Raw genomic sequence first — 27,006 nt, forward strand, 5'->3', positions numbered from 1 at the left:
AAAAATAAAAACCCACAAGACAGTGTTAAAATAGGAAATAGGCTACTGCATTAGTGACAAAAATCAGTACATTGGGTTCTATTGTATGGCTTTATATCAATGCTGAACTACTATAAATTCACATAGTTTGAGACATAAAAAAGTAGTAATGTGTGATTGGTTTATCCATTTATTTACTTCCACATGACACACATTGCATAAATAAAATGAAAAGGTAATTAAATACAGTGCAATACAGATGTTGAATTAATTAAAATAGGATTGCTTAGGGAAAATATAACAATCGGATGTATCAAACAATCATAAAACACAAGGTAGTAGAAGAGTGAGAGTGTCAAAGCCTAATTATGAGTGGACGTCGTTTTTTTTTTTTTGTTTAAAAAAAATGATAACATGACGTCACATTTTGCAGGCAAGGAAGTCACTAAAACATGCAGATAGTCTTTAGTGAGCTCAATCACCTTATCAAAGTAAACTGTCATTCAAAAATGACTTCTAAGAAACAGCATCGGTTTGGTTTGGTTTTCTTCCTGCAGCTCAAGGGCTCCCCCTAGCTGCATGTCAGTAAACATGCAGTTACTCAAAATGGCAAAAGGTCATCGATTTGCTCAACTGCAGCGAGTACCGATCACCTGGTTAGGGGTAAGGCATTTATTAAAACTTTATTTGTACAGTATTACATGTACAGCTATTTTTATTTTCCAGATGTCACTTTTTATCGGGAAGTATTTTAGCTTTTCTTTTCTTTTACTAGAGTATTAAATACCCCCCTCAAATAAGTCAATTATGCATTTTGTACGCCATACTGTATATTTAAAAAAGAGGGATGGTGTCCATTTGAGGTGTGGTTCTAATTTATTGAAGTTAGTCTGTTAGTCACGCGCGGTATATTTGAGGCAAACCATCAATAATGAAAAACAGAAGTTGATAAAACCGTCTGAAAACAGATGCAGCTTTAATTTCCTTGTATCATTTTAGAAAAATGTATTGGTTCATCTAAAGCCCTCCAGAAAAAAAAATGCCTTACCTATAAATAGACACCTGGTTATATCTACAGTTGAGTAAATAAAGACCCCACAGTCAGTACGAGGTGATATGTTAAGCATGACATCAAAATGATGAATTTTTGTGTGTCAGTTATAATCCCAACTTGAAAAAGGCACATCAATTCTTTTTGTTGTTTTGTTAAGCGTTTTTTTTTTTGCACATTTAATAACAGCTGCCGATAGCACAGAGGACTGACTGCACTTAGATAACAGCAACAACTACTCAAGCCCTGTGTATTTATGGATTGAAAGCTTTTTTTTTTTAAGTGGTGAATTAGTGAATCGATCCACATTTTGGGAATAATATCCAGATAATAAATAATCACATACAGCAATCTACTTCCTGCAATAAGTTCAATCAGGAACGTTGCGCCGCCTGAGGCCGCACGCCTGCTGCACTTTTTCACTCTCCTCGCAGTTTGTGTCGTCAGGCGAAGGCATGAAGTCAAACTCCTCGTATCCTTCCTCCTCCTCCTCTTTTTCATCCTCCTCATTTTCTTCCATATCATCTCGTTTCTCTTCCGCCAGCTCCTCCTCCGACCTCTCCGGCAGGGGTGCCGTCACGTCGCCGCCCTCGGCGACATCGTGCGGCTTTTCCGAGCTTTTGTCGGCGTTTGTGTCGCTGGCTGGCGAGGTCTCGCTGGCGCCCAACGTTTCGATGAGGCTGTCCAGACTCTGCTCGAAGCAGGCCTCTGAAAGGGAGATGTGTTGAGTGGCAACGTTGGCAAAATAAGAAACTGTATTTGATAGGGTTGCACGATATTGGAAAAACATGCGATATAGTTGCTGAATATAGCAATATCAATATTATTGCCATATTTAACATGTACCTAAAGAAATTATATTTTTATTATCTAATAAAAGAATTTAAAAAAAATCATGCGGCTCAATGTATTCTTAGTTAATTGTAACTACTTCTCGATAATGTTAAATTGTTAAGTACACTGTGTTGCAACTATGTTTTGCATTTGCATTATTAGTGTTGGAACACCCATGTAACTAGGGGCATAGAAACCAAATAAAAAGAGAGGGTGAGGAGGGGATTTTTTTCAGAGAATGCAGTAGTGAATCAGTCACTTCCTCTCCTCTCTCCTCGCGAGCTTTGAAATGAGTGTCTTCTCTCCTTTTTTTTTTTGTCATGTTTAATAAATGTCAAACAGGTAAACCTGACAGTCTGACTGGTCAATTTCCGATAAAAGCATACAATTCCATATGAAACTTATTGCATGTGTTTGCAATATGCATATTGCATAGGCCAAAATCGCGATATTGATATTTTTTCGATATATTGTGCAGCCCTCGTATTTGGTGAAGTGAAATGTGCTGCAACAAACTGATTTAAAACATTAAATGCAAATGTGTTGAAGTTAAAAGAAAATAAATATTATTAAACTGTTATTAAAAAAAAAAAAAAAAAAAAAGGCACTCATTTTGCACAGTTTGAACATTTAATTCAGTGTTTTTTCACTACCACTAGAGGGACCATGCGTACCACCACACTGAAAATTAAAAAATGGTAATAAAATAATTTTTTACAAAAACATTGAACTTTTCAAAAACACTATAGACAATTTTACCTCAATTTGCTAAAGGTCAGCTGTTGATAATAATCACAACCGGGAAAAAAATCCTCTTTTTAATCATTTATAGGTCTGTTTTTAAACATTTAATTCTAGGAAAATAAAAATTGAACATATTTAAGCTCAGAATACTAACATATATTTTTAGAAATAAAATATGACTTTTTTTTTTTTTCTGGCACGAATAGTTGACTAACAACGCACAAGTCAAATAAGATGTAAAGTGAGGTGTCGCAGCGCGGACGCTTGAGCTGAATTGTAAATTGTGGTTTTTCCTCAACATGACACTTGAACGCACCGTTCAAAGGCGGACAGTCCATTCCTCTCTTTTTCATTAGGTAACGGATGGTCTGGAGTTGGGTCATGATCTCGTTCTTCTGCTCCTGGGCCACAGATTTTGCACTGATGACGGACGAGGAGAGACAAACCATGTAACCATGTAACATGGGTTCATGATACTCAAACATAAACCTATAAATACAAAAAGAAAAAAAAAATACAGGCACTCACCAGTTTGTGAGCGGATCTAATTGGCTAAGAATGGAATTGAGCATCCTCTCTGTTTGGGCTAGCCTTTGTTCCAGTTCGTTCAACTGGTTCTCTGTAAGGAAAATAAACACCCGGACATGCATTTCAAATACTTTCATTGAACAAATATTGCGGTAAAACAAACACAAGGCATTCAAATGGGAATCCCAGTGTATGCAAAACACACCTGCCTCCGCCGATTTTTTGGCGCCTTTTGTAAATTTATCCTTTTGTGTCTGGTCATCTGAAGACTTGATCTGCAAATGAAGAAAAACATTGATTTTACTGTATTTCTGCAAACGGTAGTCAAGGTGTTTATTAACTGCAAATTGGGGGACATTTATATTTGCATAACTTTGAAAATTAAATAGGGCCCGACGGACATGGATTTTTTATTTTTTTTTGGGCTGACGTCAATTCCAATATTTAGTGTAAAAAAAATTATGATAGCTGCATAATTGGCCTAGCCGAGCGTAAAAAAAAATATTCTAACTACATAATTGGACAATTCATTTACAAATATATAATGAACAAAATAACTTATTTTTGGTCCTTTAACGCTTACAACAACAAAGACATGAATTAAAGGCAAACATTTTACTGTTTTACACTACTTAGTGCTTTATTAGTACTCTAATTAACGTCCCAATTTTTTTTCTAAACATGAAAACACGGACTCTCACCCAACACTTTTGTGCACGTGGGATATATTGCACTCCATCACTTGTTGATGACGACAAAAGATCATGCACAGGAACGATGGCAACACGAATGTAACAAGGCAATCCACCATCACATAAAAGCTGCGGCAACCATGTTATCATAAAGATGCATTTTGTTGAATTGAGTCAAAGTTCCCTCAAGTGGTGCAAGGACATCCTTCTGCAGGACACTTGGCAGCGTTTACAGTTTCTTGAGAAATTAAGAATACATCAGCATTCCATCGGCAAAACTCCAGTGAATTATGATTATTTTTGAAAAAGGCTCAAATCGAGCACTATACCGATTAATCAGTGGGGCCCCAATTAAAAACAAAACTATTTTATATCAAAAGAAAGAGTAAACACGCAACTTGATTAGTGTTCCGAATTCGAGCGTACCTTTAAAAACTTGTATGCAGCAAACACTCCGACCCCGATGGCGTACAGCGGCATGAGCGTGAACACGTAGCCCTTGCTGTTACTGTTGGATTTGAATTTGTCACTCTTCATCTCCTGCTCCATCAACTTCTTCATTTGCTGCATGCTCTCCGCCGACTGATGTGAGCTGGGGGCGCCCATGCTGACCGCCGGAACTCGAAGTGCACCTGGGCCGGGACCTCCTGCCACCAATAGTGTACAAACAGACAGTACAGGGACAATTGAAAATCAAGTTTAGGTTAATATATATAATATTTGCATGTAAAACGACCAGTATGCAAGGGTTGAACTAATATGTGGGCTTTTATAGTACGGTGGTTAACAAATAGTACTGTGTAATAATAATGATGATGATAATAGCAACAAATTGGTGTAATACTTACATACATACATACATAGATACATAGATACATACATACATACACTACATAAATAAACAAATACATACATACATACATACATACATACATACATCATACATACATACATACACAATCTGGGGGAAAATAATCAATGCCTTGAGCGACACGATAATGGCAGGACGTCACCTTTTCTGGAGTAGCGAGGGTCGAGCCTCGACTCCTTCGCTCCAGTGCCGACACCGAACATCTTCGGCAGGACGACAAACGTGAAGAGCACAGCCGTGAACGCCAGGGCGACTTGTTGTGATGTTGACAAGACCATTCTTAAACCACTTGTCCCAAGAAGCTTCAGTTAAAGATACAAACAAAATTGCGAAATATATACAACACACGCCCAGTTGTTCGTGTGAACAACGAGGCCACAGCTGTGTTGACCACACGAGCAGCCGAGTACCGCAAATCAACAAGACCATTTCCGAAAAGCAGCTTTTCAGAATAAAAGCAACTCTGAACGTCTGTGGTAAAATCACATTTGACATCAAGAGAAAACGGTGTATGTGTATTTAAAAAAAAAAGCTTGTATTCCACAAACAAATTGTACCATCAATAATAATATAATTTATGCTCCGTGTTTGTTCTGTACATTACTTGGTATTCTAAACCTCGGCCTCATATTATTTTATTTTGAAAAGCAGCACACTAGGTTTCCCGTGACAGCGGATGTTGCATTCAAGTTCAATGCAAAAATCGTAATGAATGTGATTGATGCTCATTAGCAGTTTGTAATTTGTGAATTTCCACATGGTTTTTTTTTCTGAATACCTCAACCTCATTATTTGTGAAAACTCACCAATTGGTAGTTTTTTTGTGCTCAGGTCAACGACACGTCTAATGCTAAATTATTGCTTTGGTGCCATCTTGTGGCCAGGTTGGCTTCATTCGACATCTGGTGACCGTTGGCAAATATGGTCATCAATCACAAATTCACAGCCATTTTCTCAATTCAGGGAGGATACACTGTAACACCAATCTGGACATTCAACTGACATTACACATATCAAGCTTTTATTTATTTATTTTTAAAAATTAGTTTTACAATGTTTCTAAAAATAAAATGATGACACTTAACAAATGTAGTCACACTATTTCAGCTTTGGTTTTTGTACATATGTGTATTTAATTAATTTATGACATCACACTATTGAAGGATCATATCGTAAACATAGATTTTACATATGAAATTGAAATACATAAAACCACTTTCCAGAGAATTTTGTAAAGGGGTCATGGACACCATATCACCTCAAACATTGGTTATGGTTGCTTATTTACTCTGCAGTAGGCAGTAGTTGATGTGTGTTTACTCAAAAGACATTCCAGACGAGTTCATGATGATTTGCTTTGGGTAGTCAGTTGAGAATTAGTACGGCACATCGGTGAATAATTGAGGCCACTATTTGAGAACTGGGGTACATAATAATAAATACTTTAATACAAAAATATGTTAATCTAAAATGGTGTTTAAAAACACACACAATTAGTACACTCGACAGTTTAAGAGCTTATCTCACTCCTTGCACATAAAAAGAAAAACAATAGACAAGTTAGTCAGCTAACTCTGAGCTAGTGTTGCTAAAACCATTCGCCCTGCAGTCCTCACAGGACAGACCTCCCGTTTCAGCTTGGCAGCTGCACTGTACCGGCCAGCTCCTGTACGCGGGCTTTCCTTCTACATCCGTTTCGACATTCTCAGTCTCGGTGCAGCTCATGTACGTCACCTCTGACTGGCTGCATTCGCAGGGCCGCGCCTGCGACGGAGAGCCGGGGAGGCTGCGCTGCTCGTCGTGCTCCACAGGGATGCTGGGTGACGGGCTGTGCTGGACGTGAATAGCGGCGCCATCGTCGAGGCTGTGTGGACGTTCCAAAGAGTGGAAGTTGGGAGGCGGAAGCACATGACTTAAAGTCTGAAGGACCTAAAAAAAAAAACCAATGATGTGGAACTGATATTACATGCACAAACCTTAAGGCAAATTAGCAAAACATACTTTTTGAAATGGCCCCTTGACGGGAAAAGGTTTCACAATGAACATGAGCGCTTACATTCTCCATGCTGGGTCTGCAGTGGTGACTTGCGACACATTGCAAGGAAAGATCCAGGAGACTGCGCGCCAAAGATGTTGGCCATCGACCGGCTGACGCGTCCAAAAACCGCAGGCAAGAGTCCACGTTGCCGCTGTCCTCCGCTTCGGAGGTGAGCAAATCCCGCTGTTGCAAGGAGACGTCGAGGTCACTTACCTCGCTGTACTTATAGTAAATTATGAGTCTGAAAAAAGTTTATTTTTAACTCTTTGACCGCCAAAAACGTTTTATAAAGTTGAGTAAAATCACTATGTATACCGCCATAAATGTTAAGTGACATCAATTACTTTTTTTTATATACATCAGTGGTCAGTGCAAGTGCAGCGCAGCTGGGTCAATGAGTTGTGAAATCAAAAACATCCACTAACTATGGCCAGCAGATGGCAACATTGTATCTCTTTTCAATGGGCTGCTGGTGTATGGAATTACTCAACTCAACTCAAGTTTATGTAACATCAGAGCGGTAGCTGCTCGGGCCCTAACTAGAGCTGCAAATTACAATGAAACGACGCAAACTGGTGAAATAGAACGTTTTCAAGGCTGACGTGAATGATCAAAGCCTCTGTAACATTGAACCTAATTTGCCAACTTTCTCATCCCAAAATAAGGGACAGGTGCACGGGGCGTCCCGGATAACACGGGACAGTTGGCAACCCTAAATTCAATCAACAGCTGTAAAAGATTTCATAAGAATGCACTTAACAAATGCACTAAGGAAAAAGTCAGCCATTGTAATTGTGATTTTTCCTGTACCACTAGAGCGAGCCTCAAAACTTTTTTTTTTTTTCACAATTGTTATAATACAGTACTGAAATCAATGGGGCCTCGAAGGTTGCACGTTATAGTCTGACAACAGGAAGTGGTATGACACGTTTCAGCCGTATTCTGCACTCACCAGAAGCGTACGTTTCGGCACCTCCTCTACGACTTTACGTCCTGTCACCGTTTCCATGACAACCTAAGGGCATACATGGCTGAAATGTGAGGGGTGTTGCAGACGTACGTTATAACGATACAAACTGTCAATAAAATGGAAAAATGATAAATAGGGATGCACCATTGCTACACGTTTGTGAGTTTTTAAGTTTTTTTTTTATACTGTTTGTACAATTTCTTTCCTAACCACAAAACCTTTGATTCAATGTGGGTTTACTCAACAAGCACCTTGAAAATGAAACACTTTTGGCAGCATCATTTCCTGCAATTTCAGGCGGTTGCTTTAAAAAAAACAAAAAAAACAAACACACTTCACACTTGAAACTAGTGCAAAAGAGGAAGTTCATATTGGGTTATTTGGTAGACCATGGAACACATCACTCAATTGTGTTGATATCGAAAAAAGGAAGTGAATGTGACTGTTGATGTGAAGTTCAGAACAACCATTTGTGATTCAGTGGATGCAGTTGTAGAACTGACAAAAACAAAAAGATGAACTATTATTTTTGAGAAAGTTACCTCACCATTCCGAAGCTGAAAACATCCAAAGTGACGGAGAGTTTTCCGTTTCGGAGGTACTCCTCAGGGAGGTACTCCGGGTTGCTGTGGGAAGCGACATCCAAGGTGATGGTGCAACAACTGTTGACCGAATGAGGTCGGAGTCGGGCCAGGCCGAAATCGGACAGCTTGGGTTGCATGGCGTCATCCAGGAGTATATTGGAACTATGTGCACACAAGCCGCACATATGCATGATGAAAAACGGACTTCAAGTGTGACTGACATTTTCTGTATATTTTAATGGAGGAATGTCATTGGGACATTGCAACACACACAATAGATTGTTTTGTACCTGGAAAGATTCCCACAGATGACTGCACATGGTTGTGACGTATGGAGGTGATTTAAGCCCTTTGCGATCCCATTTATGATCGTGAGACGTTCTTGCCAAGACAAAGGGGGGCCACTTTTCTGCGGAGACCATTTTGTATTTTCATTTGCTTTCACTTTGAAAGTGAAAAAGCATTCAGTGAGTCCACAAATAATAACAATTGTAGAACTGCATGGGGAAGACGCCTACTTGTACAAACTCGTGTTTTGAATATGTTATACTATAATAGTAAATAATGTTTAAAAAAAAAAGTGCCAAAAATAAATAAATGTGTCATGAATTAATTTGTCATGTTCCATGCCTGCAGGCTGTGCTCTCAGTCTTATTTTATTGTTGTAATTCCAGTGTGAGCCTGACCTACGGTGGCGCCCATGAGACTTGCACAGCTGCTGCTCACCAGCAATTATGTCTTGTATATTTAAGGAGGTAGCTTCTTCTCATGTCATTTGTCGGACTATTCGCTTGTTCATGCCTCAGTCCAGAGTTAGCCTCGACTCTCTTTAAGTTATTGAAGAATTCTGTTGTATTTTGCCGTGTTGCCCTTTTGGATTAGCTCAAGGGCATTTTCAGTTCCGCGTACTGTTTCGTGGGTTTTGTTTTAATTTTACACTTGCCATTGCAAGCTCTTCCTGTTGGACTTTTTTTTTTTTTTTTTTGCCTGTGTGCTTAATTTTTTTCTGTAAATAAATATTTTTGTAAATTCACTTGTCCATATTTTGGGGATCCACCAAAACCTTACATAATTAAATATTTATTTTATTAATTAAATATGGAATTAAATAAATGTATCATGAATTAACATGCACAATATTTCAGTACTTATTTGTTTTATGGTCCTCCATAAATGTTAACTTGAGAAATCTTAAGTAAAACATAATTTCAAATACAACTGAAATGATTGATCACATATTTGTGACTAATGTATGACCTTCTGTGATTCAAAGTGAGTATAATGCCACTATTTGGCATTAAAAAAAACATTTTGGCAATAAGAATGTGGGCAGTAGTTCTGGGAGAAACAAAAAAACTGATGTTCTTCTTTTGGTCCAATGTTGGCTGATATGAATACATAATCAATCTACCTGATGGTGGAGTCTGTGAAAGAGTGATCCCTTGGGCATGTATGGATAGACCAAACAGTAGCACCTCTCATCAGAAAAGCAGCCCAACAACTCTAAAATGTTTGCATGTCGACACCTGCAACACAACATAACCGTTCGTTACCTGTACAACAGAACGTATGTCCATAAATTGGTTACGTACAATCGATGAATTTCCATTTCTCTTTGGAAAATATCCCACTGCTTCTTCCAGGATACATTATTTACCTACAGAAAATAATAAACATCATCAAGAAAAACCGCAATTGTCTCAAATAAAATGACAAAAACGTTCACTATTTGTTCTTTGCAGATTGAAATAGCTCACATGTAATTATTGCGGCATCCTTTTATGTAAATAAATTCCTTTTTCAATTTGCATAAGCACAAATGGGTTCAAATGTCTAATAACATGATTCGGTGGCATTTTTTCCAGTCACCTGTTTGAAAAGCTTCACCGCAAACGTTTCGCCTCCCATCCGTGCCAGGTAAACGTCGGAGAAGCAGCCCTCAGAAATTCTCATATCATGGTTAAAATCTTTGGTTCCATCTATGATGTTCTGCAAACTGATTGAAGGTTGGGGTTCTCCTGGGGGAAAAACAAAAACAAAAAACACACCAATACCGCTTTTGAATTTCCATCTATAAGTGGCTGAATCATTTGAGAATATTTTTATACGTACGCCGACTTATGTCATGAGCATGACGCATCTCAAACATGACGGCTTCCTATAAAAGAAATAAAAACAAAATACATAATCCTCTTTAAACCTCTTTTTTGCTGGTTGCATCACTCAAACATAAGCAATCATTACCTTCATATTCGTTGTTGACACATGTCCTGTGGGTTCACAATTATTACGGAGGGGCAAAGGTGTCTCTGAAATATAAAATAGAGCCATTGGGTAAACATTACTTGTAAATGAAGGGTTAAAAAATAAAAAAAAGTAGATGCACATTTAATGTACATATGTCATCTGTGCTGGGAACAGGAGGCGGAAGAAGAGCTTGCAGTACCTTTGACTATATGACATTGGCCCTGAAAGAGCTGCATGGCTCTATAGTGGCCCATGTCCTGCAGGATTTCCAGAAGGTCCTGCACTTGCTTGTTCTGCTGGGACCAGGACCACAGCAGCTCTTTGGTGGGACTCCGGCCCCCTGCTTCCATGCGCTCAAACTGGCGGACCTCCGTGAAACTCGGGACGATTCGGGCGGCTGTCACACATTTGTATTTAACAAACTGTAACTTATGTGCGCAATTCATGTCATTTGAGTAATTAAATTAATGAAAACCTGGAGACAAAAGTTTGGTGTCCCACAAGGGTCTATCCTTCGACCCGTGTCATTCATATGCTTCCTTGGGCATTTCATTGGAAAACATAATATATCACGTCATTGTTAATTGTACTGTAGCCCCCCTTTTATGTGGTTCTCCGTGTGCAAAAGTCTGAGGGGCCAAGTTGTTCACAATCGAAAGTAACTGTTCACTCGTTCTTATATTATCGTAGTTAATGTTGTTAAATATTGCAGGAGGAAGTTATGTCTTTTCATATCAATAATGGAAGCATTATTTCCCCAATTACACAAACTAGAACAGTTTGTTCGACCTTAACACGTCTGTTTTAGTTATTTTGTTATATTTTTTTTTGTTAATTAAATGCTCGGTAGAAAAGGTAGCTACTCAAAATAGTGATTCTGTAATGAAATTTAAATGGACTCCAATGTAATTATTTGGCTAACTAAATGTCCAATTGTCCATTCATCAAACTTAAGAGTGTGGCCACCGAAGCGAATTTTATGACATCAATTTTAATGGCAGAATCATAAATGACTTACCGAGTCCGCGCCATCCGTAGCGGTCATATCCGGTGTCCATGATTTCACAAAATCGTTCAATCACCAACGGGGGGACATTGTAAAGAAACGTGTTCGGGTCCATTTTCGGACGTCTGCGCTGAAAACCGCTACGAGTGTCACGAAAAAACAAACTTTGCGTATTGTGAAATTGTGGAAATTCCCGAAGTGTTGAGAGGTACTGGCGGCGTCATTCGGCCGCGGGCATGCCCTCAACCCCTTCCGGTTTCCGTTGTAAACAATGACTGATGTGAAGTCAACCCCCCGTTATTCGCTGAGACGTACTGCGAATTTAAATTAGTTTTTAAAATGGCCATTACAAATTCCATCAATCTGTTCCAGTTCCCCCAAAACATGTTTTTAATAAGAAAAATAGTGCTGTACAGTATTGCATTAAAATTAAAATATTGAATAGTAAATAACTACTCACAATTAACTATTTATTTATGTCTGTATTTATTTAGTTATTAACTTAAAATGACGTGAAAATGCGTCCTAAAATACAGACCTCAGGAAACAAAATATGACACAATGCAAAATGTATTTGATTTGTTGTTTATTTAGAGTTAATTTATATGCAACCACACGAGTCTAAGCACAACATTCTGATTAGCAATGTGTTTGTGGAATATGTGCTATCTAGCGAACTCTAAAAAAAAAATTGGGTGGATTTTACTGCCTAACTCGTATTCCACAAACAATGTTCATCAGAATGCTGTGTTTCGACTAATGGGGGCACAAACAACATATTCCCCTTTAAGAGATAGCATATCACGGACTGCTGTAAGTGTTTTCACATCATTATACAAGTATTCATATGAGCAAACAAGAAAAGTCCCAACAATTCTCCTGGTACGTCTTAAGATTTTTGGCTGATTTTTCATTAAAAAAAATAAAATAAATAACAACTAAAAATCAAGAAATGGAATGCAGAAACGGCATGCAAAAGTTGATTTTCAGGAGCAGAGCATTGTGTCATACACTGCTGTGGCAGTTCCAGCATCAATAATTCCAAGATTTCACCAGCAGATCCATTTTGGATTAAAAAGTAGTCCTGTTATTTGAACAGCATACTCTTCCACTACTGAAGTGCTATTATATAAGAAATTGTGCAATATATTTGTCCAGTAAACATTCACTTGTCAAAGCTTTTCCTGAGTTTTAATAGTTTTCCTGCCCTCTACTGGCCAACTTAATGACGGTTTAGAATGAGCATGAAATTACTTCCACGTGATCACTTGGTTTGTATTCCACATTCCGCTGTCGATTGTTTATCATTCTCAACCTGTTGAGCCAGAATTCCACGTCACCGTCTTGTTCTGATCATAATTTCTTTCATGAATCTCAATTCACCATTGCCAAAATAAATGTTCGGCGTTAAAAGATACTGCATTAAAAAAATAAAATAAAAAATCTTCATCTCAAGATGGAGCAGACCTGTAGCAACAAAGCATTAAAAAATTGCCATTAACAAGAATTTTAAAATATATATATATGTATTTGTGGAAAAGAAAACCTGTACATACCCAAAACAAGGAGTGGGAAACTGTTACACATCTGGTTCTGTAGAAAAAGATAATATGATCTCTTAAAGAACTTTGATTCATAATCCCTGATTTTAAATGGAACCACATATCAATTTTGAGTACTGTATTGGTCGACACCGCCACTGTAGCTAAAATGATGTAGCTGATATACCTATATATAATGTGGTTGGTATTTGTAGTTAACAATTTGATACCATAATAACAAATATTCCTTTTTTCATGGTACCGATGTTTATATGCCTGAAAATGTAAACATACCCCAAACAAATGTCCTGGAAATCCCCATGTGAGTCACCAGGCAGGTGTACGTCTCTCCACTTTGGGGGACGAAGGGCACATATTTGGTCATAAAGTAGTCCCAGTCCATCTCGAAGACCATCTCAGTCTGATTGGCCTGATTCATCACGACACCGTTTCTTAGCAGGTCCACTTTGATCACCGGCGGGTGGAACTTGTTGACATGGCAAAGGAGGATGTTGGCTTTGCCGAACACTCCTTTTGTCCGGCTGTACACCTGAACGACTGGTGGGGCTGTAAAAAAAACAAAAAAAAACGAATAATCACTGGGTTGGGTGTCAGAAGGTTGAAACAGATTTTGGCATTCAGCTCCTAATAACAGCGAGTTGTGCAAAAAGTGCTGAAACATTGAGCACATTTGCTTTCAAACGTTTGGCGAAGGTCAAATAAGTTTACCTGTAAAGGTCAAAGTGCACTTGAGGTTCAAGACTGGGCAGTGTGTTCATAAGAGCATTTTATGACAGAGATGAGTCGGTACAAATACTTGAAATCACGATTATCACATTTATAGTGATCATTATGTCTCACGTAAACAAAAAATAAATAAACAAAAGCATATAGCATCATGTTGTATTTTGAGACGAGATTTTTCAGTCGAGAAACATCCAAAGTGAATTTTAATATGTGTCACATTGCCAACACTTGTTAATACAAAAACAAACGAAACCACTAACTTTAAAGTTGGTCGTTTACTGAACAACATTGTCGCGACTTTTTGTTACGTCTTCCACGATGTAAATCTCATTCGCATATTTAGAAATAATACTGGACATGTATACTTACATTGTATAGTCACTGCAGAGCCCAGGAGGTAATAGATACCCAATACGACCGAGAATATGCGTGTATTCATAATTTTAAATTCACTTCATTTAACACAAATGAGCAAACGAAAGTAAAACGCGTACTAAGTGGTAGTTTATGTGCCGCGCGGGCGGGCGGTGCAAAGATTGCCTCAAACCCGAACCCTAACCCGCCCCCAAAGGACTGGGCGTACTTTGATTCGAAAACAATTCATTGCTGGCGCTTTGAGATTGTTTCATGTGAGGTGCAAAGGTGGCCTAAAAAAACACTCCGCCCACACGTTGGCGCGCCTCGGTAATTACAACAAACCACAAAAACCGGACCGGTAAGTACGCGGAAATGACCTGGCACTCCCCATTTTATTGTGTTCACTGTCACCAGATTGTTTTATTCAGATTATAAAATGGCCTACTTGACGGGTTTTGTTTTGACATTTGTTGCCTGGCCGACTCGAACAATTCCGTTTGCTTTTAATAATGAAAGTGTCGGGAGTAACGAGATACAACTTCCTGCAATGAAGTTGATTTTTCGGGAATCTTTTTTTTTTTCTTTACTTTTACTCCTACGTTTGAAAATAGTTACAAATTACAGTAGTTAATTGAAGTATAGCACCAGTTGTCAACCACACAAACTCAAAGTACAAATAGTAACATACTGTGCACTTTCCTGATAACCGTTTCACCTTATTTATATTTAATAAATGACTTTCTATGTCTAAAAACTGACGTTTCAACTTGGGTGGATGACATCACCATCTAAAACAAAAACCAGATTCAACCGTCATGTCCTTGTAAAACTAAATTATTTGACAACACAAGGGGAAAAAAATCACATTAAATGCCCACTGCCAAATTTCTGCATAATTGTGAGTTTTATAAACATCACCAGACCATTATTTATTCATTTTTTTTTATTTGTATGAATACTTGATCATTGCAATACTTCATCAAAACACACTTCAACAACAAAGAACAAACCACATTGCTCGCCAAAATCAATTGGAGGAAAGTACACAGAACACACATAACCATAATTATTGTTTCCTTGGGTGTGAAAACTTCCATAAATGCTCATTGTGAGATTATGGATATGATAGGGTCATAACTGAGTAAGTATTTCTTAAAATAAGTGCTGTCAAACAAATTGATTAATCACCAAAAAAAAAACTAAATCACATTAATCATGTATTAATGCAGATTAATCACACTATTAATTTTGACCGCAGATGGCAGTGACAGCGGATGGCTACGTTAAAGGTAGCACAGGTTGTGTTTGAGCAATAAACATAATAAATGCTTGCGTATGACATTCAGAATATTTGTTCATGTCAAAATAGTGTTTTTTTTTTTTCATTTTAAATTATGCAAGCAATTAACTCATTAGAAGAAGAGGATGAGCGTGTGTCGTGGATCAAAACTGTTGAAGACGTCCTCATAACATTAAATTCTAAAATGTGATTAATCTGATTAAACCATTTAATGGTTTGACAGCTCTACTTTAAATGTGATTACGTTGATTACAAATATCCCCATCAGAAGTCAAAGCCTGTAGTGCAACGCTGAATGCAAAAAGATGCGAGAAATTGTGAAGTGGTGGCAAATCCATGATTCTGGCTGAATTGAGATGGAATTACGTCACTGGCCCCTGCTCACATGTTGGGTTCTGTAAAAAATAAAAAATAAAATGTTTTCATTGTATCATGCACATTATAACATCAAAATTTGGTTTAATTGTAATGAAGGGCACATTTGATCCATGAAAAATATATAAAAAAAAAAAAAATGTATGCACCAGAGTGAAACTTGAATTTGCCTATAAGGAAGTAAATGAAAATAAACTTAAAAAAATATGTTGGTTTTTTTTCCTTTTACAAAAAAAAAAATATAAATCATGAAATACCACGGAGAGAGAAAAAAAAAAGTCACTAAAATGTATCAAAGGGATTTTACATGAAATTTAACAACAACAGCTTTAAAAACAAACACTTAACCACGTTAGAAAATAGTTAAGAATGTTTACAACAACAACAGCATCAACAACGACAACAAAACATGACTCAATAAATGAGCGTCCCGGGCTGTGATCAATTTTACTCACCCCAGTCAATATTTTTGGGATGATCCGACGCATGGATGACACGGCAGATGTATTTGTCATCCCTCATGGGTGTGAACTCAATGTGCTTGGTCAGATGGAAGTGCCAGTTCTTTTCGAAACTCAAGTCGGACTCGGTGGCATTCGCGATCTCCTTTCCGTTCTTGAACAACTGGATGGTGATGTCAGGGGGGTGGAACTGACTCACGTGGCAGATCAACGTGTTTTTCTCGCCGAACTTTCCGGGCTTGTGGCTGTATACTTGGACCGTTGGGGATTCTATGGTGGAGTAGGAAACGCAGGTTAAAATAGGAGTCAGCACTCATCTCTCAAACGTGTCTCTGATTAACCTCAAGTAAAGTTCGGATGTTCTGGTAGGCGTTTCATGACATACGTAATAGTATAACGTAGGGGTGTTAAAAAAAAAAAATCGATTCGGCAATATATCGCGATACTCCATCGCGCAATACTCGAATCGATTCAATAGGCGGCTGAATCGATTTTTAAACTTTCATTTTTAATGGAAAAATATTCAACAACATGTCTAAATTTCACACCTTAAGCATGGAAGAATGTTATATGAACGGAACATTGAGCCTTAATATTTTATTTTAATGCTGTTCAAACATGAAACAAATTACAATTACAATTACAATTACAACCTGTATAAGACTGAAGTTTACACTCTACAAGTTTACTGATTAGTATTTTCTAAATTTGAATGAAAAAAATCTCAACAATCGACTTGTAAATTCATATCGGGATTAATCGTTATCGAATCGAATCGTGACCTGTGAATCGTGATACGAATCGAATCGTCAGGTACGAGGCAATTCACACCCCTAGTATAACGTATAAATAAAGAGGCCTTTAATGCAATTTTACAACCTCTGCTGACAAGTCCTTTTTTTGTCCTTTTTAAAATTACCTTATTTTGACAAAAGGAGTAGAAAGATGTATTTTTAATACAGAGTAAAATAAGATGTCATCGGAAAAATAAGCACTCACGTAAAGTGCAAATACTGTAACTTTAAAAAAAAACAAAAAAAAACGACTTTAGTCCAATACAATAACTAAGTACGTTTTTGTGTTGTGTTGTACTTCCACGGCTATCAGTGGAGGGTGGAGTCACTGATGTGGTGGATTTACAAGAAATCGAAACCGAACTCGACCACAGAAATAGCAGCAGTACTGTACTTTTTTTTCTTTTTTTTTTAATCCTGTAAAACAGCATGTTGCACAACTTGTAGCATTTTCTTTTGGAGTTACCAATTAAAAAGAAGAAAAAGAAAAAAACATTATCAAACAAACGTCTGTTACGTCAAAATATCAACTGCCTTTCAAATCATGTTGAATCTGATACTTACGGTACTTGGAGTCCACTGTCCAGTAAACAGCCGCCAGAGCTGCAAAAATGAACACGAGCTTCATGTTTAAGACGACCATGGACGGAAATTCGTTGCGCATAAAAACTGAGAGAAATGCTTTGCTCTCACTCGAAGGGTCGAACTAAACCGAAAGTAAACTGCAGCCGCGCAAAATAAAGATATTTTGAGGCCGCCCACCATTGCGCTCCCTTCCAATCATTTCAGTTTGCAAGTTCCGGGTTTACAAGTTTGTCTTCAGGACGGGAGGCTCTCCACTAAATAAGGACGATACTACTACGTGTCCATATGACAAGAACGTGTTTATTTTAAACGCATACTTTGTAGTATAATTAATGTATTTATTTTTAACGCACATTACACACGAGCGGCATTTTAAGACACTGAAATCGACAGTTTGTGGGGATTGCGCAGTTCTTAAACAGCAGTCGCTTCTGAATGACGTCACAAGTACGCCTTAAACTTCCAGTTTAGAGAGAAAATGTAGTTCTCACTAAATTGAAAATAAAGCTCTGCCTCGTTTTATTTTGATTTTTAAATCGTAAATAAATACTATATAAAAAATAGAAATACAAAATGAACTACTATATATATGCAGTTACAAACAAAACAATGGTTATGTACAGTAGTTTGTTCAGCTACATATCTACATATATTTGCATATATTCATATAAAACATAAGTAAGGTTTCGAAATATATACAGTAACAATTGCTGTGTATTAACATATGGGCTATTTCATCCAATAAATTCTTAAGTTGTGACCTTTGACTGTCTCACGTTAAATAGTTGAGTTGGAAATAGTCATTTTGTGGACAACATTGACCCCTATTGGCGTTCTTGATATTTTGTAAAACGACAGGTCACCATCATATTGTCAAATCTATTGGATTCCATGTTTATGCGGATCCATTTGGAACCAAATAAATACCATATAACAGTTATATAAAAAAAAAGAAAAAAAAAAAAAGAAAAAAAAAAGAGTCAAAATAGTTACTTTGTTACTAAAGTGTTCTTTATTTTGTTTTATACATCCTGACAATTGTCTGGCAGCGGATGCAAGGTCAATCCTTGATGGGGGTGTGTGGGGGGGGGGACAAAACAAAACACAAAAAAAGCTATGACACATTATGTAACAGTTCTAGTGACATTAAATAGTACATCACCATGGCTGATTTTACAAAATAATAATAAATAGCGGAGCATTTGGTTTTAATAAATCAGAGGAAACTGCTACAAAATACCAAATCTCAGATGTCAAATTCTATCAAAATTACATCTATGGCAGGCTTTCCTCGCCCCTTTAAACCGGTTTCAACATTTCAAACCTAGTACATTCGCCCACAGCGATGCAGTGCCCATCTTGAAGGGAAAAAAAACAAACAAAAAACATAGCACACATTTAAGGCACGGTTGGGATGTCTGCTGCAAACTGTTTTGCACCAGATTTGTGAACATCTGTCCATGTGCATCATTCGTACAACTATACACTGCAAATACTGAAAGCGACTTTGAATTCACTGCATTTAAAAACATGAATTAGGTGCATCTTAGTGTTGATAAAGAGGTGCTGGAAAAACAAACAACAAAAAAAACCCAGTTATGTCTCAGTTTGGAATATTACAAATGACAAACTATCGATATATTTAGAGTGCTCCCAAAGGTCACGGTAGCATCATTTCGAAAGGGAGGGAGATGGTGGACGTTTAAAGAAAGAAAAATAAAAAGGAAAATATTTTATTGGTAACATGAGATAAAAGGGACTTGACAGAGGTAAATAATACACATGAATCATAACATAACATAATGGATTACAACTGATCAAAGCTTTGGGCAAATATACAAAAACAATGCTTCCTGATTGTGTTATGTCAGGAGCACTGCTAGTTAAGATTAAGGGAACGAAAAGTGGCTGTATCAACAACCCCAAAAAAAAAAAAAAAAAAAGTGTGGGGGAGTGTTAGGGGCGCAGAGGCTTGTGGTTTGCTTCCAATGCATATTATTCATATTCAATAAAGCTTGTGCCGTCATTCCCATCCATATATTTACAGCATGTCCTCTTCAAGTCTGCTCATGCCTTCCTCACACGAACAATGTTCATCGGCAAAAATGAGAGGAAATCAACACTGCTGTCGAGGTCGCCAACATGGAGATACGCCGATGCATGCAGCAGCCATATATCCATAATGAGCCGCAGTGAATTCTGCGGACTGTGGAAGAGACGCACGATTGGAGTCCTTGCGTGCGCGTTTAAACTAACCCAGAGGATATTGTTACATCTGTGACATTTGATACCAACATTGTAAAAAACCAACACTGGAAAAGACTCTGGGAAAACAAGTAATATAGAAATGTAAAAAAAAAACAAAAAAAAAAAGAAGTTAATTTGTCCCTGTTAGAAAGGAGCGGAGGAAAAACTTAACATGGATCTCATGAGAAGCCTGAGGAGTTGGCCGAGCCGCGGGTCTGCGAGCTGGCCGTAGTGTTCGTGGCGGTTACATGGAGGCTGGACGCCTTCAGGGGTGTGCTGCAGGCCTGAGACTGTGGGAAGCGCTGGTGGTACCGGTCCAAACGCAGGTATTTCACCGTCACCAGCTTACCTGTCGGGGGAAAGGAACCACACGTCATTTGGTATCACTTTTTCCTCTCATTGGAGTCAGCGTAAGCTACTGCTACTGCTACAAAGAAAATATTGGCTTTTCCTACCAAATTACAATTGTGATGGATTTTTCTGTTGGAATAAACACAAGTAGTGACCTACCATCAAACCACGAGCCATGAAGTGCCTTGAAGGCTTTCCCTGAGTGCTCTGCTGAGAGGCACTTCACATAGACGCAGCCCTGTTGAGAAAAGTGTCAAGGTTGGCCGTGAAATCGCCGACGCGTCAGGATGCAGATGCTGCGTGTGAATAACCTCTCGAGAGTTCTTGTCAACCGCGATGTGGACGATGCCGTTGTTGTCGCTGCACTTCTCCAGGATGGCCTCGTGGATGGCGAGATCCCAGTTCTCCCCGACCTCCCTGAGGAGGGGGATAAATAAATATGAGCTGGGGGCGGGAGGATCGAACGTTTGGTAGCTTGTCATCAAAATGAGCAAGACACTCACATGACCGGGTCGAACATGTTCCTAATCTTTAAACACGGCGTCAGGCTATTTGGTGGCGAATTCCGTCGGTCCAGAGGAAAAGCTGAAGATTACAAGCAAACGGATGGACTCTGGAACCGATGACTCGCAAAAAAACACGGTGACAATGCGCGGTTACCTTTTCCCTGCCAAACTTTGGAGGGAACTGAGGAGGTCTTGTCGCAGCTGAGAGACGGCTGGATCCACCTCCAAACAAGGAAGTCTGATCCCCCGATTTTCTGGCTCTCAGTTCGAATTCTGGATTCGTTGGCAGACAGAAATCTCACAGCACGCTCCCAGATTCTCTGCATTTTCTTGCTGCAAGACAGACAGGATGAGCATGAGGACGTGCTGGCCCCATTTACCGATGCTTGATTTCATTATCGCTGTGCTGTGTGTTTGTACTGACCGGTCCTGAGGCTGAACCAGGGAGTCTCTGACGTGGGGTATGGGCAGGTAGGGCTGAAGATCTTGGTTCTCTTGACAAGCGTCATTATGGCTCCTTAGAACATCTGAACAACAATAAACAGTCCAGGTTAGGAAATAACGTACTCAAACATGCAGCACAGCTTTCAATTAATGAATTGGGCCGGGTCCTTGGATAGGTTTTCCTCACATTAGATTTATTTGTGTTCCTGGCAATGAAAGCGTTGGAGATTTTGTGTCCATTCAGTTCCATTGAATGCAGCAGGACGTTAACTCGAATGTATTTGCTGATCTCTGGTGAGATCCTAAGTACGACACAATTCTCGAGCATAGTGCAGGTAGCATATTAAAGTGTTTCTTTCTTTCCTGGGACAAAATAATTTCATTCCATCTACTACATACTTTATACGTAACATATGTCTTCCACGTTACTCATTCCCTCATCTCTTCATATGTAGACAAGTTTCACGAGTGTGACGTGCTCCTTACCGATGATTCTCTCCACCATGTAATACATTTGTCTGGTTTCCTCCTCTTCTCGCTTCCAGCGATACTTGACGTAGCACACCAGACCCCACAGGCCGCCAACCACTGTGTACAGACATGCACACGCATGACTCGCAGGTTGAAACACGACCAATGAAACACGCTTGCCACTTGTGCCAGGGGGCAAATTCCGCCTAAATTATAAATACATCATCAAGTTAGGGGTGGGCGATATGACGATATTAGATCGTTAAGTGTTGACGATCTCATAAAGCTGAAAGATCGACAACATCGTCTGTAGGGCACATTTTATACAGTTGAACTTTATGCGGGCTCAAGCTTGGTTTATGCTTGATGCGTCCGTGTGGTCTTTTTTTTTTCCGTTTTTCTCTTTTCCTCCATGCACGCACTCACACAAACTACTCCCCTCCTCTAGTCAGCATGCTAATGCTAAGTAAGCATGCTAATGCTGATATGTCCACTCCTCCACCTGGAGCCCGAAGCATCCGGGAGGTTCCGCACGACTCCCCAAAGCAAAAATGTTCAGAAATGTTTAGATTAGTCTAACAAGATGTTTAAAAAAAAAAAATGTAATCACGATAACATTGAGATCGTGAATTTATTTTTAAAGAATCGTGATATGACATTTCTACCATATCGCCCACCCCTCCATCAAGTAAACATGGATGGCGCGGCAACATTTCCGAAAGCAGTTGATCTCCTACCGGCTGCCAAGACGGAGACCCTGCTGATGACGGTGAGGAAAGCTCGACGGAAGCGGCACGTGAAGGCCATCTTTGGATGCGTGGACTCCAAACGAGCGACCTCTGACACGTCTGTCATGGGCTCATTGGCTTCCTGCCCGGTCAGCCTACAAACCACCCACGCACAGTCAGTGCCAATAAAACCTTGATCAGTATGAAAATGTAAATTACCATCCATTACCTTATCCCAACATCTTGGCCCGTCCGGATGATCCATTCAAGTGACGTGTAGATTAAGTCTTCAAACTTCTCATTCTGAGCCTAGAGAGTGACAGACCATATGAATCTCACCATTAGATTACCACATTTCTTGACAACTATTGCTAATAGTGGAAAAACAGCATATAGGTCATACTTAAAAAGGACATTCACTATACCGTCAAATACGCAGAGGCCTCATCTATGGATAGACTTCTGTTTGGATATTGCTGGTCTCCACAGTCATGTTGGCCTGCAGAAAAATAAAAAATAAAAATAAAAACAAGAAAGGGATTTGCACAAATTGCAATCTCACTGTGTTTGGCATTTAAGTTTTTGTGAAATGGCTCTTAAAATCCCTTAACCTTTTTTTTTTTTTTTTTTTTAAATTACACTAGCTAAAGCAAGTATGTACAAATTGAACAACATTGGTCCAAACACGGACCCCTGTGGGACGCCATAAACGTCTATACTCACAGAATACATATTTATATCACATCACAATATGATAAAACCAAAATCTTAACAGAATGTACACAATTACAAAGTGGTCACGAGGGGGGTAAAGTTATACATTGAAACCTACCAGCAATGTGCGCCAGGTGGTCGTGGAGATTAAGAAGCAGCTTCAAGATGAGGTCCCTAATGGTCTTGTCCTGCAGACGGGAGCGATTGACAAATGATTAACAAACAACCTCATCTTCGTTTCTTGTGTTATATACAGTTGTTCTTAAACAGGTTTGTAAACAAGATTGACACCAAGACAATGTACAGTACAAAGGAAAAATTTGCGCTTACATGCATAGCGTCGAACTCGCTGCCAAAAGGGTGACGCTGAACTGCAACAGAAGACAAAAGGATGGAGTCAAAATAAGCCTTCAAGTGAGGGCACAAGCTCGACCGGTTTCAGGAAATTTGCTTCTTCTGCAATAAGAGAGGTTGTTGGAGACAGCCATGAAATAAGTGAGTCAGTATCTATACATGCCAGTTCTCACCACATCAACCACTTCCATCACCAAAACGCTTGGCTGAATTATACTGTGCTAAACAAAGACCGGCATGAACAGACGCGTTGTCATGGCTTGATAAAGTGTTTTCCTATGTTACATTTTACAATACGACTATACACTTCACACCAGTTTACTCCTTTACATGCATGTCTCCTATAAATGAGCAGGTATGGTTAAATGCACCATTGATGCTAACGCAGGTGACATCTATGGAAACTGTAGTGTAAAAATGTGTTTTAATTTGAGCTTTCTACACTGCAATCAATTATTTCAGATGATTAGAGACGTGTCGCCATGCACCTGAAGTTCAGTGGCCACTGGAAGAGGGCCAAGCAGGGTGACGTCATGCTGCTTTGCACCAAAAGTTGAGCTTGATTCAACTATTTGGTGACTTTGCCCGCCCTCCAGCTCAGACACACCGTCAGCCATAATGAAAGCTCCCTGCACTGCTGCTTTCAGTGTGTGGAAGCAGACATTACTTTCACAGCTTTTTTTTTTATGTTGGGGATGTGCCATTTATGCTTCCCAGTGTTAAATTTGCAAAGAGTTGTTTTTATGGTTCTTGTGCAGTCGCAGCTAGGAAGGGCATAATTGACAACTCAGGTGACTGAAAAAAAAAATAAAAAATAATAATAATTTTGGCAATAACCTCACACAAGTCGCAGACTCGCAGTTATGTAAGATTTTTAAAATAGAGCATTCTATTAATTTATGCCATTGATTACTCAGATACAAACCCATTTTACATCACTGAAAGAAAAAAAAATACAAATACAAAATGTGTATGTGAGGTGCAGGTATATTTTGTACCATTTTTGTCAGTTTTGAGGCAGGGCTTTAGCTTTTTTTTTTTTTTTTTTTGCATTCAATTTACTTGATTGTTTCATCCTTACAACTTGCAGAAATTCAAAAAATGTAATTTAAGATAGATGGGCGAGGACCAATATCTAAAATTGCATTAAAATTGCCCCAAAAAAAAAACAACATACCTTAATTATCGTCCAGGATTGCTTTGTGACTACAAACGTACATATGATGTAATATTCAACGTGTGACGTGTATCCGGTCTTGTCAGCGTTTATTCAGAAAACCTGTTACCATAGCCAAAATTTGCACTTTCCCTTTTTCTATCTGCTTCAAATTCCACCCCCTCCAAAAGTGTAAAAACTTTTCTTTTTTTGTGTGCAAATTTTGGGCCCTTTTTCGAATTTCTGGCATTTCCTTTCAGTTTTATTTTCACATTTCTTGAAAATTCGAATAAAAGCAGGTGGATGGATGTGAAGTCATCCTCGTCACTACACTGAGAATGTCACAAGGACAAATCATTTGCTTCACAATTGCCTTCCACTGTTAATTGACCACTTTAAATGTAGAAAAAAAAATGTTGACTGACATGTTGCACTTAGTCAATATATGGTTTGTTTATTAGTGGTGCGATGACAGCTAGCTTTTAGCACCAGAAGGAATGTCAAATGCTAATGAATCCCTGTTTAATTTGTGATGATTTTGTGTTGTCTCTTCTTCGCTTTTTGTTGCACTAGAATTTAAAGGTGTGCTGGAATCTCATTTTGTGATACTTACTGACTCCATCCACCTCTGATGACCCAGTGCCCCTCATCCTGAGGTACATGAGGCCCAGCACAAGGAAGAAGAGGCAAGCAGCCGTGAGCAGAAACATGGACAGGTAGTGGGCACTGAAACTGCTCGATGTGGCCACCTCATCCCTTTTGAACTGTTGCAAAAGATCATCATCCCGTGCGGCGGACAGCTTCTCTTTCAGGGGCTGGCTGTACGAGTGGTTGGGGGCGGTGTGGTTGGAGTGGTTACCCCTGTAGATGTGGGCCAGGCTGTAGTTGGAAAATCGCGGTCTCAGCCCGATGTTGAAGCGACTGGCGTTCTCGCCGTCGGCGTGGTGGTTCTTCTCCGCTTCTCCTCTGTGGTTCTCCAAAAGCGACACGTAGCTGGTCTTCCTCGGAAAGCTACTCTTCGCGTCGGCGCCGCCTTCCTCCTCCTTTCGTCTGCCCACCATGTTTAGACTCCCGGGTGGGTTAGGCGCTAAAATCGTCGCCTTTGCGTGGCCCCGTCTGGGCTCCAGACTACCCCGCCGTCGGTCCCCACCAAGGCCCCAAACCTCCTCCGCCTCCTCTTCGTCGGAGTCGGAGTAATTCCCGGCTAGCTTGCTTGTATCCAAGTGTGCCGCCCTACTGCCGTTTAAAGAGCGCGAGGACTTGTCTTTGGTCCCCTCAAATTCGTCCTCAGATTCATCGTAATCTCTTGCTTCCGCTTCGAGACTAGATTTAACGCCGAGACCCCAGCCCGAGGAGACACGTTTGTTACCCCCCGTAGCCAACGTAGAATTGTTGCTGTTCAGTGGACTCCCCGCGCCATGTCGACTTTTCTCTTTATCGAGCTTTATCTTCAGAGCGGGGCTCCTCCGCGGCGCCCCGTCGCTGTGGTCGAGAGCCTTTCTTTTCAGCGGAACTTCGGCGTCTGACTCGTCCGAGCTGAAGCCGAGGATGGTGGACTTCCGGCCCGGTCTCCTGCTGGAGCTCAGGTGCGTGACGTTATGGCTGGCTGGCCTGGCTCCCGCCGAGTTGCCGCCACCGCCACTGTTGCTGTTGACGGCCGCGCTGCGAGTTTTAGCGACTCGAAGTCCTCGCTGGTGCTCCTCACGAAGCTTCTTGAGCTTCTTCAAATACACCGGCCGAGTGTGTTCTGAAACCGGACCCGGCGTGAAACCGTAGCGCTTCAATTCGGAGTAAAGCTCATCGTCCGTTAACTGCGTTGACGCCATCTTGGTCCAACTCTAGCAAAGGACTTTGGGGCGGAAGTGACGTTGGGCAAAGTGACAGGCTGCCGTGTTTTAATAGGGTATATGCCACGGAAGAGGCGGGACGTGATTTTGCACATCAGTTTGTTTCCGGTCCGCGTTGCGAACGCGCAACCGAGGGGCACAAAGTCGGAAGCACACGCACGAGCATTTTTGATGATAGTCTCAGTCCAGTCCTCTCGCCTAATTACGTTTAACCACAGCCGTCTGCGATTACTTGACTGGCAGAGGCTGCGATGCGTTAGAATTTCACGTTTTTGTTGGTGCTTTTACGGTTCTGGCAACCAAAAACACAACAAGAGAACATTTTCGACAGACAACCAGCGTTGTTTACTTCTATCTGCAGCGACAAGTTGTTTTTGCATCCAGTAAACACCGTGACGTGGGCCACGAAGGGGTCCTATATTTGTCATGATTTGCGTAATAGACAATGTCAATAGATGGGAGTAATGACGTTCATAACGTTTTT

The 27,006-nt window shown here is 39.7% G+C and overlaps 5 protein-coding genes across 5 annotated transcripts; all 5 read right to left on the minus strand.

The window, feature by feature from the left end:
- Window positions 1-156: 156 nt before the first annotated feature.
- Window positions 157-5,122, minus strand: LOC144004189 (uncharacterized). Its single transcript, XM_077501207.1, has 6 exons — window positions 4,842-5,122; window positions 4,255-4,475; window positions 3,342-3,411; window positions 3,137-3,227; window positions 2,925-3,028; window positions 157-1,738 (listed from the first exon to the last, which is right to left on the minus strand). Exons 1-6 carry the CDS (start codon window positions 4,975-4,977, stop codon window positions 1,401-1,403), a joined length of 960 nt encoding a protein of 319 aa, XP_077357333.1. The 5' UTR covers window positions 4,978-5,122; the 3' UTR covers window positions 157-1,400.
- Window positions 5,123-5,512: 390 nt separating this feature from the next.
- On the minus strand, window positions 5,513-12,220 carry irak3 (interleukin-1 receptor-associated kinase 3). The gene is made up of 12 exons (XM_077499389.1): window positions 11,557-12,220; window positions 10,738-10,935; window positions 10,536-10,600; window positions 10,404-10,449; window positions 10,161-10,309; window positions 9,884-9,948; window positions 9,703-9,817; window positions 8,582-8,700; window positions 8,255-8,453; window positions 7,690-7,752; window positions 6,756-6,920; window positions 5,513-6,628 (listed from the first exon to the last, which is right to left on the minus strand). Exons 1-12 carry the CDS (start codon window positions 11,657-11,659, stop codon window positions 6,260-6,262), a joined length of 1,656 nt encoding a protein of 551 aa, XP_077355515.1. The 5' UTR covers window positions 11,660-12,220; the 3' UTR covers window positions 5,513-6,259.
- On the minus strand, window positions 12,114-15,002 carry LOC144003289 (beta-2-microglobulin-like). The gene is made up of 4 exons (XM_077499392.1): window positions 14,202-15,002; window positions 13,380-13,652; window positions 13,101-13,137; window positions 12,114-13,011 (listed from the first exon to the last, which is right to left on the minus strand). The coding sequence occupies exons 1-3, from the start codon at window positions 14,269-14,271 to the stop codon at window positions 13,124-13,126; spliced, it is 357 nt and encodes a 118-aa protein (XP_077355518.1). The 5' UTR covers window positions 14,272-15,002; the 3' UTR covers window positions 12,114-13,011; window positions 13,101-13,123.
- A 112-nt stretch (window positions 15,003-15,114) lies between these two features.
- Window positions 15,115-17,898, minus strand: LOC144003288 (beta-2-microglobulin-like). Its single transcript, XM_077499391.1, has 3 exons — window positions 17,684-17,898; window positions 16,320-16,595; window positions 15,115-15,884 (listed from the first exon to the last, which is right to left on the minus strand). The coding sequence occupies exons 1-3, from the start codon at window positions 17,781-17,783 to the stop codon at window positions 15,871-15,873; spliced, it is 390 nt and encodes a 129-aa protein (XP_077355517.1). The 5' UTR covers window positions 17,784-17,898; the 3' UTR covers window positions 15,115-15,870.
- A 1,525-nt stretch (window positions 17,899-19,423) lies between these two features.
- On the minus strand, window positions 19,424-26,822 carry lemd3 (LEM domain containing 3). Its single transcript, XM_077500573.1, has 13 exons — window positions 25,289-26,822; window positions 23,496-23,536; window positions 23,284-23,353; window positions 22,877-22,950; window positions 22,681-22,760; window positions 22,461-22,606; window positions 21,739-21,840; window positions 21,233-21,335; window positions 20,963-21,141; window positions 20,806-20,887; window positions 20,614-20,719; window positions 20,462-20,540; window positions 19,424-20,300 (listed from the first exon to the last, which is right to left on the minus strand). The coding sequence occupies exons 1-13, from the start codon at window positions 26,499-26,501 to the stop codon at window positions 20,131-20,133; spliced, it is 2,445 nt and encodes an 814-aa protein (XP_077356699.1). The 5' UTR covers window positions 26,502-26,822; the 3' UTR covers window positions 19,424-20,130.
- Window positions 26,823-27,006: the final 184 nt, after the last annotated feature.

Source organism: Festucalex cinctus, chromosome 16 (genome assembly GCF_051991245.1).
Source record: "Festucalex cinctus isolate MCC-2025b chromosome 16, RoL_Fcin_1.0, whole genome shotgun sequence".
NCBI lineage: Eukaryota > Metazoa > Chordata > Actinopteri > Syngnathiformes > Syngnathidae > Festucalex > Festucalex cinctus.

Excerpts from the sequence above, each read along its gene's own strand:
- LOC144004189 (XM_077501207.1), bottom strand. The coding sequence starts at position 4,977 with ATGGTCTTGTCAACATCACAACAAGTCGCCCTGGCGTTCACGGCTGTG. Across the intron at positions 3,228-3,341 it reads CAAAAAATCGGCGGAGGCAG|AGAACCAGTTGAACGAACTG; the intron begins GTGTGTTTTGCA and ends TTTTCCTTACAG. Across the intron at positions 3,029-3,136 it reads TTAGATCCGCTCACAAACTG|TGCAAAATCTGTGGCCCAGG; the intron begins GTGAGTGCCTGT and ends GTCCGTCATCAG.
- LOC144003289 (XM_077499392.1), bottom strand. The coding sequence starts at position 14,271 with ATGAATACACGCATATTCTCGGTCGTATTGGGTATCTATTACCTCCTG. Across the intron at positions 13,653-14,201 it reads CTCTGCAGTGACTATACAAT|CCCCACCAGTCGTTCAGGTG; the intron begins GTAAGTATACAT and ends TTTTTTTTACAG.
- irak3 (XM_077499389.1), bottom strand. The coding sequence starts at position 11,659 with ATGGACCCGAACACGTTTCTTTACAATGTCCCCCCGTTGGTGATTGAA. Across the intron at positions 7,753-8,254 it reads ATGTTTTCAGCTTCGGAATG|GTTGTCATGGAAACGGTGAC; the intron begins GTGAGGTAACTT and ends GTATGCCCTTAG. Across the intron at positions 6,921-7,689 it reads TGCCGAAACGTACGCTTCTG|CGGGATTTGCTCACCTCCGA; the intron begins GTGAGTGCAGAA and ends TCCTTGCAACAG.
- lemd3 (XM_077500573.1), bottom strand. The coding sequence starts at position 26,501 with ATGGCGTCAACGCAGTTAACGGACGATGAGCTTTACTCCGAATTGAAG. Across the intron at positions 23,537-25,288 it reads ATCAGAGGTGGATGGAGTCA|TTCAGCGTCACCCTTTTGGC; the intron begins GTAAGTATCACA and ends CTTCTGTTGCAG. Across the intron at positions 20,888-20,962 it reads CAAAGTTTGGCAGGGAAAAG|CTTTTCCTCTGGACCGACGG; the intron begins GTAACCGCGCAT and ends TGTAATCTTCAG.
- LOC144003288 (XM_077499391.1), bottom strand. The coding sequence starts at position 17,783 with ATGCGCAACGAATTTCCGTCCATGGTCGTCTTAAACATGAAGCTCGTG. Across the intron at positions 16,596-17,683 it reads GACAGTGGACTCCAAGTACC|AATCCCCAACGGTCCAAGTA; the intron begins GTAAGTATCAGA and ends ACTCCACCATAG.